At 34.9% G+C, this 21,146-nt stretch overlaps 2 protein-coding genes across 2 annotated transcripts; one reads left to right on the forward strand and one right to left on the reverse strand.

The window, feature by feature from the left end:
- Window positions 1-3,828: 3,828 nt before the first annotated feature.
- On the forward strand, window positions 3,829-5,792 carry LOC121972342. The gene is made up of 4 exons (XM_042524025.1): window positions 3,829-4,384; window positions 4,469-4,643; window positions 5,361-5,400; window positions 5,508-5,792. The coding sequence occupies exons 1-4, from the start codon at window positions 3,829-3,831 to the stop codon at window positions 5,790-5,792; spliced, it is 1,056 nt and encodes a 351-aa protein (XP_042379959.1).
- A 4,482-nt stretch (window positions 5,793-10,274) lies between these two features.
- Window positions 10,275-19,664, reverse strand: LOC121969809 (cell division topological specificity factor homolog, chloroplastic-like). Its single transcript, XM_042520066.1, has 2 exons — window positions 19,425-19,664; window positions 10,275-11,100 (listed from the first exon to the last, which is right to left on the reverse strand). The coding sequence occupies exons 1-2, from the start codon at window positions 19,515-19,517 to the stop codon at window positions 10,474-10,476; spliced, it is 720 nt and encodes a 239-aa protein (XP_042376000.1). The 5' UTR covers window positions 19,518-19,664; the 3' UTR covers window positions 10,275-10,473.
- Between the last annotated feature and the right edge of the window lie 1,482 nt (window positions 19,665-21,146).

Genomic DNA, 21,146 nt, shown 5'->3' on the forward strand with positions numbered 1-21,146 from the left:
TTAAAGGGATGAGAGATTTTAACATATGTCAAGTGTTGAAAGGGAGACCATTTAAAGTGATGAGAGATTTTGACATGTGTCAAGGGTTGGAAGGGGGGTCATTTAAAGGGATAAAAGATTTTGACATGTGTCAAGGGTTAGAAGTGGGGTAATTTAAAGGGAGGGGAGGTTCTGACATATGTCAAGCATTGAAGAGGGGTAATTTAAAGGGAGGGGGTGTTTTGACAGGTGTCAATGGTTGAAGAATGACGAATTTAAATGGAGGGAGTGTTTTGACAGGTGTCAATGGTTGGATGATGAGTAATTTAAAGAGGATGAGAGATTCTGACATGTGTTATATGTCAATGGTTGGAGGAAGGGATGATTTAAAGGGAGAGAAGATTATGATATGTGTTAATAGTTGGATGCGGGTAATTTAAGTGTCAAATTAGGAATGTAATTTAAAGGAAGGGAGTAATTTAAAAATTATATAAAATAAAAAAATTAAAAATTTTGATAAAAAAATAATAAACAAAATTGATTAAAGAAATAAAATTAAATAAATATTTAAAAATTAAAAAAATAATAAATAAAATTAATTAAAAATAAAACTAAAAAAAATTTTAAAAAATATAAGTATTAATGAAAAAAATAATAAACAAAATTAATTAAAAAATAAAACTAAATAAAATTAAATAAAATTAAAAATATATATAAATATTAATGAAAAATAATAAATAAAATTGATTAAAAATTTAAACTAAATAAAAATTTTAAAATATATAAACTAAATAAAAATTTTAAAATATATAAGTATGAATGAAAAAAATTAAAAATGAAATTAATTTTAAAAATGAAATTAAAAAAAAATTAAAATATATAAGTATGAATACAAAAAATTTAAAATAAAATTAATTAAAAATTAAAAATATATAAATATGAATATATAAGTATGAGTTAAAAAAAATTAAAAATAAAATAAAAAAAAACAAAAAACAAAATGAAGGTTACATGCGTCTTTTTGACGGAGGAGAGAGGGGAAGGGGAGATGGTGCGTTGACCCGGGGGGGGGGGGAAGCAATTTGCCTCCAAAAACCTTGGGATTTTATCACTTTTTTCATAAGCATTGCTTCCAAGGCTTTTGGTCCATCAATAACACATGGGCAATCTACTAAGTTAAATTCAATGCACAGATGAAGCACAATCTACTAAGTCCGTTGTTATCGCATGTGGATGCCAATTTAGAAATATCACTCGAGCCTTACTTCTAAAAATTTTGTTATAGGCATTGCTTTCTTTGGGTGATTCCTCGCAAAACCACCATAGATTGAGTCCTAATTTAGCTTAACTCAGACCCATAATTGGATCAATAGATTGGTTATTCATTAACCAGATTAATCAGGGGCCCAATCTGTAATCGACTTGTCTGGAGATGGGTCGATTACGGATTAGACCCTCAATTAACTGACGAATTGACAATTGAACTATCGATTCATCTACTTATTTGGACATACAGTTTCATTATTTTTTATTTTTATATTTTATTTAAATTTTAAAATTATAATTTTTAATTTAATATATTTATAATATTTTAATAATATTAATGTTGTGGTTCAATATTATTTTAACTAATTTTTTATATCTCTAGACTCAACTCAGACTTGTAATCGGATCTATGGGTACCATTTGATTTTTTTTTTCTAAATTTATAATTTTTAAATAATCTTTTTAAAAAATAATAATAATCATAAACCATCACTAATCGTGAATCGAAGCGTAAATCGATGGTTCTGAACTATGAACTATAACCGTCTTTGATTGAAGATTAAGAGTCAACGTTCCGAACTAACATTCTGAACCAGCGGACCGACGATTCTAAACCGACAGCTCCAAACTAATGGTTCCGAACCGTTATCGAGTCCCCCAATGGAAGAGAATCAAAAGATGGTGATTATAAAGTGGGATGAGTGAATAATTTCTTGACATGAAAATATATTTCCTCTAGGTGGTAAAAGGTTATAGATAACACTCATCCCAGGTGCCCCTTACAGTCCGCCCATAAGTTATCTGAAGAGAGGTAAATCACAGGTAGCTACTAGCCCGAGCAGTGATCAGTGCATAGGGGAGGGCAGGAACCTCGCTACTAGCCAAAAATTGATTGTAGACCTCATAATGACAACATCTCATATGCTAACTAACTGACCATCCTGGGGACGCAAATATATGTTCTCTTGCACTTATGCAAGTTCTAGCATTATACTATACACACTTGCATAGGCTTATCTCATTGATTATATTCGGGTAAATTGTCTTAAACTCTCTGCATGCAAACTCAACTTAATTGTCAGTTTCCACGTCAGAAGAAATTTATTCTCACCTGTATTGTTAAAGGCGCGCACGAGGCGTCAAGCGTCGAGAAAAAAGTCTTTGTCCACGCGAGGCGAGCGATGTTCGTCAAGCGGGTGTCACAAAAGCCTGGGCGCGCCTTCGCACCTCAACGGAGGCACGATGAGGCGCGATTGCAAGCCCAATCGTGAACAATATCTAGATTCTTTACCAAAAAAACATGATTTAGGGCACGGGGAGAAGAAAAAAACGCAAGAAGGAAATGAACGAAGAAGAAGAAAATAACGCAAGAACGAGGAAGAAGAAGAAACTTGAACCGTTCGCCGCCGCCGTTGCTGAGTCGCGCCGTCGCCACTCGCCCAGCTATGTGTTGTTTCCTTCTTTTTTTGCGTTTTTCTGTTCTTCACTGATTCTTCCTCTCTTCTTCGTTTTCGTTTTTCTTCTGTTATCTTCTTCTTCTGTTATTTCTTTTCTTCTCTTTCTCTTCTTCGTTTTCACTTTTTATTCGTTTCTTCTTCTTCTTTTATTTTCTGTGTTCTGGACCTTCTAGTATCTTCTTTTCTTCTTCGTTTTTTGTTTTTTCTTCTCGTTGAGTTGCTTTCGTGTTCTCGTCGCTGCCTTATTTTGTTTTCTTCTTCCCGTTTTTGCTATTTGTGCAGCTAGTAATCTTGCTTGCTGTCCGTTTTTGACTTTTTGCTGTATTTTTTATCATGTTTTATCATTTTTGCTGGATAGTGCTGTCCAATTTTTCATTTTTTTTTTCATTTTTATCCTATTTTTCTTTTTGTTTTTTCATTTTTCTATTATTGCCTGGTACACTGTTCTTACTGTGTTGTTCGTTTTGTTGTATTTTTGATCCTGTTCATTCGTGCTGCAGCTACTGTCCAGTTATTAAATTTTTTTTTTCAGTTTTTCTATTACGGGTGCAGTGTTCTTGTTGTGCTATCCGTTTTTGCTGTATTTTTGGTCATATTCGGGTTGTTGTCCTATTTTTCATTTGTCTTTTTGTTCTCTGTTTACTGGTACTGTGCTTTTCTATTCCTGACAGTGTTGATTTTATTTTATTTTTGATTTTTCAGGCTATTTTCTTGTTCAATTATTATGGAAGGTAGTAGCTCCAACATATATATCAAAAGATCCTGGATGGAATTATTTTCAAAAAGTTAATCCGAATAACAAAAATGATTTGATTATAATTTTTGTCAAAAAGTTACGAAAGGAGATATCTATCGTGCAAAACAACATCTTGTTGGAGGGTTTCGAAATACTACAACTTGCAAAAGATGTCCGCCTCATGTACGTGAAGAAATTAAAATTTTCATGGAGAAAAAGGCGGAGAAAAGTAATCTTTCTAAACTTGTAACATTGGACTTTGAGGATGTAGACCCTCTTGGTGATGATATTGATATGGATGATGTTGGAGCTAAAGTTGTGCCACCTATAAGTACAAGTACAAGTTCTAGATCAGTGAATATGCAAAAAAGGCCAAGACAAATATGCCCAATGGATACGTATTTTGCTCCTAATGTGCAAAAAAATATTGAAAGTAGAAAGGGTAAAGAGAGACAAACTACGATAAATGAGGCATACAAAAAAGAATTGAGGGAAAAAGCTTGTATGACCATAACTGATTGGATGTATGATGCGGCGATTCCTTTTAATATCGTTAACTATTCAAGCTTCAAAAAGATGTTGGACTTAGTTGGCCAATATGGTATAGGTCTAAAAGGACCTAGTTATCATGAGGTGCGGGTTCCTTTTCTAAAAAAAGCTGTTGATAGTGTGGCAAATGATTACATTAAGTCGTGTGAAACAGAATGGGCAAAGTATGGTTGTAGTTTGATGGCAGATGGGTGGACAGACAAAAGACATATGACATTGATTAATTTTTTAGTGAATTCTCCTAAAGGTTCAATTTTCATCAAATCAGTTGATGCTTCTGATTATGCAAAGACTGGAGAGAAAATATTTCAGTTGCTTGATCGATTTGTGGAGCGTGTAGGAGAAGCAACTGTTGTTCAAGTTGTTACGGATAGTGTAAGTAACAATGTGCTTGCTGGTAATAATCTATTTAATTATTTCTTATCAATATGCTTTTTCTTATGCATGTTAAACTTATCTAATTTTCTAACTTCTTTTATAGGAAAATTATTAGAAGCAAAAAGGTCACACTTGTATTGGACTCCTTGTGATGCTCACTGTGTCAACTTGATCTTAGAAGATATTGGGGAATTGCCTGATTTTAAAGCAACATTGAAGAAGGTAATGAGTGTGAATACTTACATTTATGTTCGCCCAGACATGGTAAATATGTTGAGGCAATTCACAAGACAAAAAAAGTTTTGTTGGGCGGGTGTCACAAGATTTGCTACTGCTTTTCTCACTCTTAAAAAGATGCATCTACAGAAGCAAAATTTAAGAAAAATGTTTATTTCAAAGGATTGGACAAAGAGTAAATGGGCAAAAGAAGCGGCGGGGAAAAAGGTAGCTAAAATCATCATGACACTTAGATTTTGGAGTAGTGTTGTGCATATTTTAAAGATATATGGCCCTTTAGCCCGTGTTTTAAGACTGGTTGATGGGGAAAGAAAACCTGCAATGAGCTATATTTATGAAGCTATGGATAGGGCAAAAAAAAAAACAATTATGAAGGCCTTTAAGGAGAAAGAAGGGAAATACAAAGAAGTGTTTGAGATCATTGATACGAGATGGGAATGCCAACTTCATCGGCCTTTACATGCTGCAGGACATTATTTGAATCCAGAATATTTTTATTCATACATAGATTTAAATATATATGGAGAAGTGGTGAATGGTTTGTTTGAAACTATGGAGAGATTGGTTTCAAGCGTTGCTGAGCAAGATAAAATCACTACCCAACTCTCTATATATCGAAAGATAGAAGGGCTATTTGGGAGGAATATGACAATTAGACACAGAAGAGCATTATCTCCAGCAGAATGTTGGGAATGCTACGGAGCAAATACCCCAGAATTGTAAAAGTTTGCTATTAAAGTGCTTAGCCTCATTTGTAGTGCTTCCGGCTGTGAGCGCAATTGGAGTGTGTTTGAGCAGGTATGTAATAAATATAAATATATAATACTATTAGTATGTTACTTTTATAAGTAAAAAATATTCTTTACTATTTTATTATACTTATTGTGATTTTTGACATTTTATAGATTCACAGCAAAAAAAGGAAGCAACGCTTAAATGATTTGGTATTTGTGAAATACAATCGTGCCTTAAAACTTTGGTATGATGCACGTGATAAGATTGACCTCATCTCTTTGACAGATATTGATGACAGTAATGAATGGTTGATGGGTAAAATGGATGGAGAAAGTGATAATGAAGAAGATGAGTTGATTTTTGAAGGTGATGACTTGACATGGGATGTCGTTGCTAGGGCTAGTGGAGCTGAAGAACCTGAATATTGTACTAGAGGAAAAACATTGCATCCATGACCTCTATTTCACATGCTAGGCCTAAACAAGTCGATAAGGAAAATACATCTTCTTCTATAAGACACTCATCTCTAAGACTTAAAGATGAAGAAGAAGAAATTGAATTTGAAGAAGATGAAGATAAAGAAGAAGAAGAATACAATGAGGATGATCTTGATCTTGATGATTAATTTGACTTATTACGCTTGTTAAGTTGTTTTGATGAACTTCGTTAGTTTAGATTAAAAAGTTGAAACTTGAAACTTTTATTAATTTTATCATGATGTTATTTTACTTGTCATATTTGATATCTATGTGTGGAATATTAATGGTTTGACACGTTATACGAGTGTGTCAATAGTTTAGTACTTTAGTAATCAACCTCATGTTCAAGAGGGGCGTGCCTCGCGCCTCAGGCTCTAGGAGTCCTTTTGCGCCTCGGTGCGCCTCGCGCCTCTAACAACACTGATTCTCACTCCCTACATGTAAACTTTTCTTTACTTCAACTCCCAAATGCATGCTGATTTACCTAATTGGCCTCAATTTTTTTAGGTACAAAAAGTCTAAAATGAGGTATAATTTCTCCTAAATTCAACACATTTAAACTAGAATCTAGTGTATTTACTATCAAATTGAGCATAACTCTTTTTCTGTCTGACCAAGCAATTGATATATTTGATTCTAGTTAAAAGATATTGAATGTAAGAAGAATTATACTATTATTTTTATAGAATATAATCCCTCATTATTTTTTTATAGGTTAAAAAAGTTCAAAATGAGGTATAATTCTTCCAAAATTCAGCATCATTTAATTAGAATCGAGTATGTCAATCAATTAGTCAAGCGAAAGAAGAATCGTAATCAATTTGATAGAAAACATACTAAATTCTAATTTAAATATGTTATATTTAGGAGGAATTATATTTCATTTTAAACTTTTTATACCTAAAAGAAATTAGGGCAATTAGATAAATGCATTAGGACATTGAAAGGGACTTGAAGTAAAAAAAAAAAAAATACATAAAAGGAGTGAGAATAAATTTTTTCTAACATATAACCTAAGAAAGAAATTGAATTTGCTATTAAAGATTTTAGGATAATTTATCATTAATTTAAAGGGGTGTAATGGATTAGTGGATTTGATGATGAGACACCAACTACAACATAGGAGGTGCAGTAGGAGTAGGGTTTTGAAACCACATTATGTATATTTGTTTGCCTTGTGATTAATTATCTTTTATTTCTATTGCATACATCTCACTTTATATTTATACGTGGCAAGGGCGAATTTGTCACCTTGGTAGGGGCGGCCCCTTAGTTCATGAAAAGACATAAATCACTCGAGACTTCATCAAGCAATTAAGATAGAGGTCGGATCCTTTGATCCACATTTTGTGGATCAAGAGATGGTCCATTTCTATACATTGATGGAAATTGATAGTTCCCATATATTTTACAAGTGGAGGCTATTAAATCTCATCAATACATGCAAATAGATTATCCTCTAGTCCACAAAAGTGGACCAGAGAACCTCAGTTGATTGAGATGGATGATCATTTTATCCAAGAATATACAATTTAGTGAAATCTTTCTCTCTTTTGCCACTTAAAAAGGTACGGTCCAAAGATAATTTCATCTCTTTTGTTAAAATTGAGTATATCTATATAATAAGTTGGGGTTTTACGATATTTTTGAACTTATAGGGAAATGTTATGTATAAAATTTTAAATAGATTAGAGTTCAGTTGTAAACTTACCAATTTGAGATGTGTAAATATAAATGAGCAATGAAGGTAATCTATATCATGGTCGAATGGACTGCCTATGAAAATGAACTATAATAATTTTTTTCCTTTGAACAAAAATTGCTGCGTAAACATTTACATATCAGGTTGGTAGCTTCCAAGGAGCAGTTCGGATCCTCTATCCCTAAATTTCTCTGTTCCCATATCCCTTGCTGATCGGATGGACCAGATTACATCTCAAGACATCATGACATCCTTAAGATGTGTGCAGTATCCTCGTGATGTGCAAAGCATCCTTGAGATGTAATTTGGTCCGTCCGATCTGTAAAGGAACACGGGGACAGAGAAATTTGGAGGCAGAGGATCCGAACTCTCCAAGGAGAATATAAGCAAAGCAGGTTTCAACCCACGTATGTTCATTAGACATAATAATTTCCACATTATTTATTCTCTAAGTAGCAAGATAGAATGACTTAGCAAGCTCCAGACTTATTTGTGACAATATCTCTACATGAACTATTTGTGTCAACCCATGGAGGCTCACTTTATATTTATCAAATGCCCGCACTCTTGCTCCAAGAGCAATGGTGCAGAGCGCCTCTAAGGATCGAGTCTGTGAATTAACGAATAAATTTTTTTTAATGAACGGTTGACCTAAGAACGTTGAGTTGATGGGCTGCCCGCTATGAGCACTTTTCGATTTATCTTGATGGTAAGTGGAAAACTTTCGTGAGATCAAGTTGGTCACCCCAAAAATAATCAACGTAAACTGAATATCTAATGTCAATTAAAAAAAATTACAAATACTCTTGTATTTAATATAATGTTTGAGTTTGTATATTATACGAATCAAAAGAGGGTAAGAGGTAGGAATCACTCGTGATATGCCCTGCGAGAGATTTAAACCCTTTAAATTTCTCGTAGGACAAATCATAACTCTACATTATTTGAATCACTCGTGATGTTGGATCATCTGTCAAGAATCAAGACCCATCTATGTTTCTTAGATTTATCCTGATGGCTGGTGAAAAACTTACGTGGAATCAAACAGGTTATCTCTAAGATTAATCAGTTCGTAAAGTTGGATACCTAAGTTAAAAAAAAATCATCTATTCACTTTCACTTCCATCTAATTGGATTATCATTGTTCCAATAATAGGAATAAGCATATTTTTTATTATTTATATTATTTAGCAATAAGTATTGGATTAACCTTGGGATTCATCAATCCGACCTCACAGAAATGATAAATCATGAAACGCTCGCAATGGGCTTTCTATTAACCCAACGTTCTTAGATCAACCATTCATTAAAAAAAACTTATCCGTTAATTCACCGAAACTGAAACTCGACCCTTAAAGAAAACACATTGCTGCACCATTACCTCGAGGGCCCGGAATAATCATATTTGAATTATATTAAATCCCACTACTTTTTACTTGTCTATTGATTTCATTTTAATTGCTTCCACACAAATGCATCTAAACAAAAATTATCACATGCACGTATATGTTGTTAACAATTTATTCAAAAAACTTATTCAGTTTTTATTAGTTGTGAGAAAAATTTAGCATTATCTATCCCCATCAGTATCATCTATTAATAAAGATTATTTACCCCTCCCTATCAATATCATTTATGGGCCTAGAAGGCAAAGCATACAAATTCCCCTCTTATGTTGTTGCACATACAAGATCAAGCGTTAGGTGTTGCTGGGTCTCTAGAGGGTGTTATTCAGATGATGGCAAGCTGGTTTGGCAAGATGGATGGTGGAGTGAGTAGAGCTTGTGACTCTCTAAGAGGACAAGTCCAAAGACGGCATGGGAGGCTCCCCACGAGAGCCAGGTACGAGTACTATGAGGACAGATGATGTAATTTTTGTGGACTGCATGCGATGTTGGAGCGTGTTTTCTTTGGTTGTGCTCCAGTTGTTGCGTTATGGAGGTAGATTCGGGAGTGACTACACATGTCACAGTGGACGCCTACTTACAGACAAATGCTTAGGGTTTTTAAGTACCATTATTGCGGGACCTCTTGATGAACCTTGCTATATCTGCTATGATACATTATATATGGCTGGCAAGGAATCGTAGTTATTTTGAGGGAGACAGAATTAACATAAAGTGGATTTTCATGTGAGTGTAGGTACATCTATATCGAAGCTGGGATGTCTACTTAGGCATGAGTAGACTTTAGAGCCAACATTATACATTTTTACTCATATATATACATACATATTTATTGATATAAAAAAAACCATGAAAAGATACTTGCTTACCCATTTTCAAGAGATCAAAAATTAACTAGTGAAAAAATGCTTACCCTTTTTCACGGTGTCAAAGTTGAGCACAAAGAATCTTTACTTGTGCTGGAGAGCTTATGATCAAGCCTTCCAGGCACAGAAGTCATACCTTAGCCAGCCTTTTGCGCATATCAGTCCATCTGATGGAGATGCCCTTCTGCTCTATCTGGCAGCTCCTAATCCAGCGGTCATCAAGATTCTATTAAAGAGTAGCAAAAGTTATACCTTGGAGAATGTTGGAGTCAAATACACTCAAATTGAGAAAACATTTGCTACAATTTGGGCAGCTTGAAAGTTTTGAACAAGTTTTAAGTTTACATCTTCGAAGTAATGATGGACCAACTATTGCAGCAAATTTTGGCCAGACCTGACTCCGCGAAAAGCTCAACTTTAAAATTTTGGTTGGAGCAACACTGGTCTTAGAGAGACTATCATGGGCATGGCAAAAACAATAAGGTTGTTTTACCAAGAGAGGTTAGTGCACTATGCAACTCAACGTCCAAATAGGCATTCAAATTGTATCTGCCAACTCTTCAAAAGTTGGAACTAAATGCATACAGTTTCAACAAGATCCTGCAAGCAACATTCTAAATCCAAATATTTACAGAATCAGAGATCCAAGCGGCAGCAGAGTTCTTCTTTCTTGACCAACAAACTTAATTGCCAGATATCCAATTCACGCTCTTCGATTGGTCATTTGGTAGGAAGAAATCAAATTTAACATCGATATTGCCTGATTTTTCACCAGTGTCTTTATACTCAATGTTTGATATGTTTCCAATGTAATCCTCCTCGGAATCTTGGTACTCTGGCCGCACACGACGGACTGGAATGGTTACTGAATAAAGAGTACTGAGATCTGTGCCTGTGGAAACATTGAGTTGAACCTTATCCTGGGAGTCAATCTCAACAAATTCAGAGAGTGCACCGATAACATTGTTAATTATCTTTTGCTTTGCCTCATCACTGATATCGCACCTATCAGAGAATAATATCATCTTAAGCCTCTGCTTTGCAATTTTTGCATTGGAATTCTTTCTTACTTTGGCTGTGGGAAACAGCATCCTCCAGGCCAAACTAAGTCTGTCGAGGAAGCTCATGTTAACAACATTTAGAAGAAATACTTCAGCATCTTGGTTTACAGTTGGCTTCAATTTGTTTTCTCCCATCCCAAAGCACATATGGCTCCGGTTCCTGGAATTTATATTTGGCAGTTTCATCTGCAGCCATTTGGGTGCAACCTTGAGATCACTAGCTCCACTTCGAAAATGATGAAAGTGTACCTACATTAGCAAGCCAGAGAGTGATTTTCAATTACAGTGATAATAGGCAGAAAATTCCATTATTTTGTATGCAGATTATTCATTCTCGTTGGCAAAATTTCAGTCTCCCCAAGACTAAACCATTTCTTTAAAAAATCTCTCCAGGGTTTTAATCATGTGATACTCCCAAAAGATTATAAATCCTACCGATTACCGAGTTTCAACATATCCAACATGTTATCAAGTATGAACATTGTTCATTTTACCTACAAGAAGATAGCCTCATGTCTATATTCATACTCATAATCCAGAAGCTACTAGACATACAATAGATGCATGACTAAATACACCTAGCTGTGTCACTCCCATTTAAATTATTCGAATGTAACATGGGATGGATTATTTTCGATGCCCCTTCCTTGCTCTGACCCTTTCCCATCCCTTCCCCTCCCTTCATTCCCTTTCCCTTTCTATACACCATAATTGAGAAACACCACTAGTTAACAGGAAGAATATTTCATTCCACATCAACTTGTAAATGTAAAAAATTGCCACACAATCTTTAATAACTTCCAAGACTCTGTTTGCACAGCTAGTTTTGGCATATACAACAATGCCAAAAACCCTTGTTACCAAGAACGGAACTTCTTCCGTGACTCTGTCCGACTAAGAATACTTCCTTATACTTCCTTTCAGGCAACAAATAAGGATCACTAGAATGCAGCAAGATTGGAAAGAAGTGAGTTCTGGTCGAATGATAAGAATACATAAAGATCAATCTTATATTTCACTAATCACAAGCCAAAGCAAACCAACTTTCTGGACTAAATTTAACTTATCAATTAAGATCTGGTTAAGATGGATGTGGAGGTGAAAGTGATGATGCAGAGGTATACCGATGAGGAGCGTGTTGAGGTGAAGGCATAATCTGACATGCATAGCGTGGTATGACCTGCACGATCTAGCCAGACCTACGCACACTAGAGCAAATGTCATAGGACGGGCACAGAGGCAGCCGTAGTTATTACCAATGAAACCCCCCAAGGCTTAAGTCACTAATGGTGTAGTACATGGTAAAGAGTGCAAAAATGAGAGCAATTAGCCCCCAAAAAAACATACCTCCTATTTATGAGGTTGAGAGATACCTACACAGATCGTAGCCACAATCTCTGAGAAATCAAGAACCGTTTAGTCATTTTAGCCATTACTCTCAGCATGATAATCATTAACTTTAACTACTTCCATCAATGACAACAATTTAGTTGTTAGTGTTCATAAACTCCAAAATAGGCAAAAAAGAGTTGGAGATCAGTTTGAGTTGACTCAAAGACAGGCCAATATACGCAGGCCACCCTCCAACTAATTGACGACTAATCTTGAGGGAGGGAGATGAGGTTGGTTGCCTGACCTCGAGAATATTATCTTGAAACTCTAAGGAATCTCATACCCTTCTCAGATAGCTAGTGCATCGTCAGCGGAGCAAAGGACCTCAGAGTTTTGAACCAAGGTCTCTTGGCAAGTGTTAGGCGTACCTCAGTGGAGGGAGCCACCTTGGTGACTCCCAGCGACTCTCCTCAAATCCACCAACAGGACCGAGGGCCTCAACTCTAAAGGACATGGTCTAAGTGAAAGCAACAAGATCAAGGAAAGGGTGATTTATCGACGAGAGGCGAAGGCTCAAGAAAGGAGCAAAGGCTTGCGGTCAATTCTAACTTGATCCAACACAGTAGAAAGATGTCAGGAAGATTAAGTGTCATATTTGTTGTTGTTAGAGATTATGTGATAATTATGTAGAGAATGATAACAAACTTGAAATTACGAGCACCCAATTTGAAATTACTAGCACCCAATTTGAAATTTCAAGCACCTCAATTCGCAACAAAACCAATTTGAAATTACAGATCAACTAGCTCGACCTAGCACCCTTTTAACTCCACTATGCGAAGTCTTCTCTTCAACGACTGACCTCTCATATTTAATGTTTCCTTCTAGCTTAGCCCGGTTGCTCATAGGGGCTCTGACGTTGGACAGAATAATGATTATTTTACAGGCCCGTTTCCTTAGAGAAATTGCAGAAAGACGTAGAGAATTCGGTAAACGAAAATGAGCCACCTCTAGGTTTAAACGAAAAGAGTTTTATTTTCAAAACAAAAGATAATGTCTAAAACAACTAAACAAACATTTAAATAGACTAAAACCCTAACTTATAAAAGATGGAAATACCCTTGAATCCTAAAAATAGTAACAAAAACATTTGGAGCCTCCGAAAAGGCATTAAACGGTATTTTTTAGGCCTAAGACTACTGGTATGGGTCCACCCAGTAACAAATGTAGATCTCTGAATGAGCTTCGATTTGGCTCATAGATCGTCTCATTATGATACTCGAGTAAATAGTTAGGGTCATTCGAATCTCAGATCCTCTCACATCAGCATTTTGCTGACATGACTACCTGAATCGAGTCTCATAGATCTCAACTCAATTTGAAAGGGACTAGTGATACCCCAAGGTAACGAACTTACCCTAGCTCAACAGGCTATACTTATGTGACCCTCCTCTAGATCCGCATATAACTTACATACTCAAAGACCTCAAGCTAGAGTGTTGACCTCTTGGACTAAGTCGGCATGTGTGATCCTTCTAGAGTTCTACGGGTAGACACAGTGTTCGAAAAAACGCCCTAGGCGGTTGCCTAAGCGCTATGCGACGACAGGCCGCGCTGGAAACCTAAAAGGCGGGTGACCTAGGCAGTCCTCAGTGGCTCTCAACGGGCTTCAGCGAGCTTCGATGGGCCTTGCAACGATGATATTTTAGGCTTTTAAGTTTTAATATGGTTGTAAATCTAAAATCCTAATTTGTTCATTTGCATGTTTGCGTGAAGAGGCTCTTCGTCTTCTCTCATCGTCGCGGCTTCGTCACTTCACGTAAGTTTTTACTCTTTTTTTTTTCTGTTAATTTTTTTTTTTGTTTCTCCTGGTGAGTCGTCGTCGCGACACGTCTCCTGCGGCGCTGGACGCGTCCACAGCCGCCTGAAGCGTCGCAAGATGTGTCCGGTGGCATCTCACGATGCTTCCTGCAACGTCGGAAGCTTTCCGCGACGCTTCCAGCTCCGCTGGAAGCTACGTCAGACTTCACCGGACGTGTCCAGCGGCGCTTCCAGCGGTGCAGGACGCCTCCCATGAAGCATCCGGTGGTAGCGGTTGTCGCTTGGCTTGGTTTCGCGTAACCACGGTACTATGCTTAGGATTTAATAAAACAAAACAACTCCTAACTGGGATAATTTCAATAGGGTTTCATAAAGCCTAATTAAATTATCCCAATTAAATATATTTAAATTTTTTTAAATAAATATTATTAATTTATATAAAACAGATTTAAATATATAAAAAAATATATTTAAAATTCTAATAAACATAATTAATTTATATAATCAGATTTAAATATATAAATAATATATTTAAAATTTAATTTTTTTGATAAATATTATTAATTTATATAAATCAAATTTAAAAATATAAAAATTATATTTAAAATTTAAAAAATTCTAATAAATATTATTAATTTATATAAATCAGATTTATAAATTTTATATATTATTAATTGATATAAATCAGATTTTAAAATATAAAATTTATATTAAAATTTAAAAAATTCAATAAATATTATTAATTTATATAAATTAGATTTAAAATTTTAAAAATTATATTTAAATTTTAATCTTTTTAATAAATATCTAATAAATTTTATTAATTAGATTAAGATATATAAAAAAATATTCTAAGAATTGTTAATGCTATATTTTGTATTGTATAATTAAATTTTATTACGTTATATATAATTTTTTTCAGGTTATCATAATGGCAAGCAATTCATTTTCGACAGCATCTGTTACTCGACCTGAATCCAGGATTCTTAGGAGAAAGTCAAATGATTGGATGGGAGTTTGGGATGTTGATTGATCCTAAGAACCTCGACAAAATTAAATGCAAGTTATGTGAAAAAACGATGTTGGGGGAGTGTATAGGATCAAGGAGCACATAGCAAATATACCTGGAAATGTATCTGGTTGTCGAAAAGCATCTCAAGAAGACAAAAATGAGTGCAAACAAGTTATTTTAAGGGAGGAACAAAAAGAAGAACATAATGGAAGAACAAAGTTGCAGAGCCGAGATGACTATTTCTCTTGACGAAGAAGAAGGTCCTGAAATTGAAGGGATAGATGGAATTAAAAAACCTCTTCTACTTGGCCACATGGATAAATATGCATCGCCAATTGCTCCAAAAAATGCAGGCTTCAGTGGGAGTAAAGTGCTTCCCCAAAAAAATATAAATGAGGTTCTTTTCAAAGAGAGAACTAAATAAGTTCAATAATATGTTGGGAGATGGGTTTATGAAAATAAAATCTCATGCAATATTGTTGATAATGATAGCTTCAAGCAACTAATGGAGGTAGTGGGTCAATTTGAACCAGGATTTAAGTCTTCAACTTAATATCAACTTAGAGAGTCACTATTGAAAACCGAAGTTGAAAGGACAAAGTAACTGCTAAAGAAACATGAAGAAGAATGGACAAAAAATGAGTGTTCGATCATGACAAATGCATGGAGTAATAGAAAAAGAAGAAGCATCTTAAATATGTGTGTTAATTGCAAGTTGGGTACTACATTTTTAAAGTCTAAGGAGTCTTCAGACGAGGCACATACAACTGAACTTATTTTTGAGTATGTTGACAAGTGTGTTGAACAAGTAGGAGCTCAGAATATTGTTCAAATTGTAACGAGCAATGCCACTAATAATATAGCTGCAGCTAAATTGACGAGAAAAAAGCGACATGGGATCTTTTGGAATTCATGTGCAACTCACACTGTTAATCTCATGCTTGAAAGTATTAGCAAGCTACCACGATATAAAAAGATTATTGAGCAAGCCAAGTCTTTTACCATTTTCATCTATGTTCATCATAAGACTTTATCATTGATGAGAAGTTTCACGAAGAAGAGAGACATAGTCCAACCAGGACTTAACAGGTTTGCATCAAATTTCTTCACATTACAAGGTTTGATTGAAAAAAAAAAATAGTTTAAGGGTCATGTTTACAAGTGATATGTGGGAGAAATATAAATGATCAAAAATAAACAAAGGGAAATTGTCTTACTCTACAGTGATGAGCATGAGTTTTTGGAATAGTGTGACACTTTGTTTGAAAATATTTGCTCAGTTCTTCGATTGGTAGATGGAGATAGAAAGTCATCGATGGAATTTCTATATGGGGAGCTTCTTCAAGCTAAAGAAGATATCAAGGTAGCTCTGAACAACGTGGAATCAAATTATTAGCCTATCATAGTCATTATTGAGTAAAAAATGAAGGACGGACTTGATACATCATTGTATACCACTGTTTTTTTTGTTGAATCCATATTTTTACTATAAAGATAGTTCTATTGCTCTTTATGAGGAGGTTGCAACGGGGATTTTTGAATGCATGAAAATTTTGAATGCCAATAGTTAGATCTACAAGACACAATTATTAATAAGGAATTTGCAAAATATAGAGATAAGACTAGGTTATTTGGAAAAGCATTGGCAGCAAAAGCATGTGAAAAAAATGATGATACATTTGATCTATGTGCATGGTGGAGTACATACGGTGCTCATACACCCAACTTGCTAAGGGTGGCATTGAGGATACTTTCATTAACTATAAGTTCATCTAGGTGTGAAAGAAATTGGAGTACATTTGAAGAAGTAAGTTTTAAACTTTCAGTCTTTAATTAAAGTAGCTATAATTTTTAAAGTTTATATTCATGTACTAACTATAATATTTACTTTCTCTTTTTTTTAGATTTATACAAAGAAAAGAAATAGGTTGGATATTAACAGATTGAACAATCTAGTATTTATCCAATTTACTACTAGATTGTTGAGCAAACAAAAAAGAGAAAAAGAAAGGAATGTCAATGCCCTTCTTGCAAAAGATGCTTCAAATGCACAAGGATGGATTGTAGATGGTAGGGAAGATGATGAAGTTGAACTAGGTTCCGGGCTCACTTGGCAAATGGTTGATAAAGCAAGTGGAGCAGATGAAAATCTACAACCACGAAGAAGCTCTAGAGTGAGAGAACAGATGATTTTGCATCCGAAGAAGAAGAGGAGGATCACAATAATGATATTGAGTTTGTGTCTGATGAAGAACAAGTTATTGAAAATTATGGAGAAGAAGAAGTAGAATAAATATAAGTTTATGAGATATTATTAATTGTGTAATTTTGAACTCATTTTGTTAAGGCATGACTTATGTTATTCAATAATTATATTTTGCTTAGTGATTCACAATGATGTAATCTTGAATTAAACTCTTGCTACTATTTTCTAATATTTTCCAACACTAAAGTTGTTTTACCTTATAGCAAGGTTTTAAAATTCGAGTTGGATAAATGTTCTACTATTTACTACATGATTATAATGACTTACTGCATGTTCTACTATTCAACTATTTCTTTTGCTCATATTTACTCAGTCTATTATATTTCCTTTGCACAAAACTGTTAGTTTTCTTTTCTAGTTTTTTATTTTTTTATTTAAAAATATGCATTTATTTCATCATACATAGTTAGATTTCCATTACTATGAAATTGTTTAAGATAACATTCCGATTTACATATGACATTGTCCACAATCCATATAAATCAAGGGATACCGAAGAATTCGCCTAGCGGCGCCTAGTCCCTGCTTAAGCGGCCTAGGCACTAGGCGCTGGTCTACCGCCCGACTAGTGCCTAGCGAAATTTAGAACCTTAGACACCATTGGCTATGCTAAGGATGAGCTTGACTCCCCAAGCTCTCCACCCCGAGCTCAGCACCCAAAACTCTCTACTCAAACCCAACTCCCTGACTTCTCTACTATGAACTCAATTCTGTGAGCTATCCGCCTCGAGCTTAGTTTTCATAGCTATACACCTCTCACTACAGCATGCCACAGGCATGACCCATGATCCTTGAATAGTCCTTCCACGATCCCTATGTGGTCCCTCCATGATCATCATTTCTGAAGTTAATGTCCACTAACAAAAATGGTTGACTTTAATGGATGGAACTAAAGTTAATGGTTATCAAGCTAGGGTTCGATGTTTCCAAGAGATCGTAGGCACAATATCCGCATGCATTTCTCGGCCTTATACTTATAAATACTCAGATATGTTTCTCTTTTAGGGACTAATCTCTCTCTCTTTTGCACACTCTACTATTCACTACACCCTTAGTGACTTAAACATCAAAGGAACCTTGCCAGAAACAGCTTTTGGTGCCTCTAATATTTGCTTTATTGTGTGCAGATTAGGCTAGACACCCTGCAGGTTGGACCACACTCTACCTCAGCACTTGCCTTATCAGCAAACTCCATATCATCACTTCCACCTTTACATCCATCTCACGAGCAAATTTCAACATCAAACAGGTATAAGCTATCGAGTAAAAAAAATGGTAATACCTAATTTTCTGGTCTTGGAATTCTTTATAATTAGCTACATGGATCTTGTCCCACTAGGAATTTGTGTCAATTGAGGAGCAATTATCTAGATAAACAAAGAGGATGATACTAAGAATTCAAGGTATAGTAGATACATGTGTTCCCTAGTACAAGTTCATTAACCTCTTTAAATCTAGCCACTATTGAACTCCAGATAAGACAGTTTAAGTTAGATTATAGTAGGATACTTGATATGTTGACAGCATGGATAATCATATAGTCCAAGACTTCTTGATTATTTGACTTTAGATCCTCAAAGAATCCACATGATATGATAGACTAGTAGTACAATAGCAGTGGCTCCTTTAATTCCTCCAAGATGTCAAAGTGAGATTGCAGAACATCTCCACCGACGTGAATATAACGCACGCACATGAGAAGAAACAATAGTACGAATGTCTCGGGTACATAGAACGTTTTTCCAGCCATTGAGCACTACATGAGGAATCCCTGCAGGAGTTTACACTTGTATGGGTGAAAATCATAAGTTCCTCTACAAAATAATTAGGAAGCCATATGGGTTTTTGATCTTGAAACGTTGAAGCGATGATTTGCATCACCATTTTACAACAGGATCAGCTCTTTTTCCTAAATCTAACTAATCGACGGATCCTCGTCCATCGATAGGCTCAAAAAACAAAGAATCTAGAAGCGCAAAAGAACTGCGAGCTGCAGATCTAAGCAACTCGATCCGACTGAGAGTAACGCTAGAACCAGAAAGAACAAATCTTATGCATCCAAAGCGCGAAATCTACCGAAATCAGCAGCATTGCAGCAAGTAAAGCTAATCAAATCACCGAGGAGAAAAGTAGGGAACCCACCTTGGAAGAAAGGATGGTAGGCAGGAAGGGCCGGTGGTTGGGAGGCGAATGCAAGGAGCCAAAAACCAAATTGAGATCTCCGGAAATGGCCATGGTTGGGTCCTTGCTATAGAAGGCAGTGTCGCTGCTGGAGATGCCGTAGTTTTTGCTCAGCGCAGAGGAGCTTGACAAGGCCTAATCGCCGATGACTTTGCCATGACCAAATAATAACCTAGTAACCATTACATCTCCCATTATGATCCACTACGATCCATTGGGTTATTTTCCTCCTTTTAAACTTTTTTTAAAATGTTTTTAAGCATACTTTTTTAAAAAAAAAAAAAACTTCCATTATTATTATTTTCATAAAAAAATATTTTTTTAAAAAATAAAATAAGGTCTCCATATATTTTTCATATAACATAGAGCAATATTGCTCTAACTTAATAAAAATTAGCATATATGAAATACTTTTATATCAAAAATCTTTACTAATTCAATCAAAATTATTCAAATGGATTAAAATCACTTCAATCTGATTAAAATCAGGACAATACTATTGATAAAAAAAAAATTATTGTCCATATCTGTTATAATTATAATATATACATCATAATTGATATAATTTTTAACAACTATGACAATAGTTGTTGTAGTAACTATGTCATAATTGCTATAGTAATTTTAAATGATTTTGATCGCATTTATATAAATTTAACCCGCAGTATGTTGATGCACAATGCTCCATGTATAGTATTTTTAATTTTTAATTTTTAATCAATTCATTTAACATGTTGTAATAGATATGTAGTAGTTACTATGTGTAGTTAGGAATTATAACATAATTGCTACAATAAAACTAGAATAAGAGTGTTTTAGAGATGATAAATATGGTCGAGTGTTATTTTGATTTTTTTTTAAAAAAAAATACACTCTCTTCAAAACTGACCTTTTTAATTTTTCTCTTTTTTAAATCATCAAATTTTATGACTTTTTAAATTTATTATCAAAAGTCATCCATTATTTTAGCTAAATTTATCCTTCACGTAAACCATTAAAAGTTCACATCTCGTGTACCATCTACCCTGCCACCCTAGTCCACTTCTAGTCTAGTCCAAAATGATAAATTTCAGATGTCATTTTATTTACACTCAAACTTTTCTGAAAGAAATGCACGCGACCTATTTCAAAATGCAAAACGCAACTCCACGACTAGTGACCTTCTGCAATGATCCATTGTTGATCGAACGACTTTCGACCGACCCGTAACCCTCCCATGACGACCTAAGCTCCGATGACATCTGAACACAATCTAATCATCTTAGTTTCCGTTAGAAAAATTTGAGCGTAAATGAAACGATTTCTGAAGTATATTATTTTGGACTGGACCGAGAGGGGACCAGGCTAAGTAGTCCAAGAGATCCAAACTGTAATCGATTGTCCAATTATCTTATTGGCAAATTCATCATCCAAGCTTCGGCACTATTATCTTTCTTCAACTTATATTGATCACTCGACAAGACTCTTTTAGACTTTAAACAAGACTAAGTTTCATAATGTGCAAGGAAAACACCTTAACACTTTGAACCATCTATCAAAGGTTAGTGTGAAATGTCTAAAAAAAAAGTAAATATGTCACCTTAACGATCCCCTAGTATCGGTCTCATGGATATGGAAAGAGATAAATACAGATACATAAATAGATCATAAGCGTATGGTGAGGTAAATTCTAGATCGTTAGTT

The sequence above is a fragment of the Zingiber officinale genome, chromosome 4A (assembly GCF_018446385.1).
Source record: "Zingiber officinale cultivar Zhangliang chromosome 4A, Zo_v1.1, whole genome shotgun sequence".
NCBI lineage: Eukaryota > Viridiplantae > Streptophyta > Magnoliopsida > Zingiberales > Zingiberaceae > Zingiber > Zingiber officinale.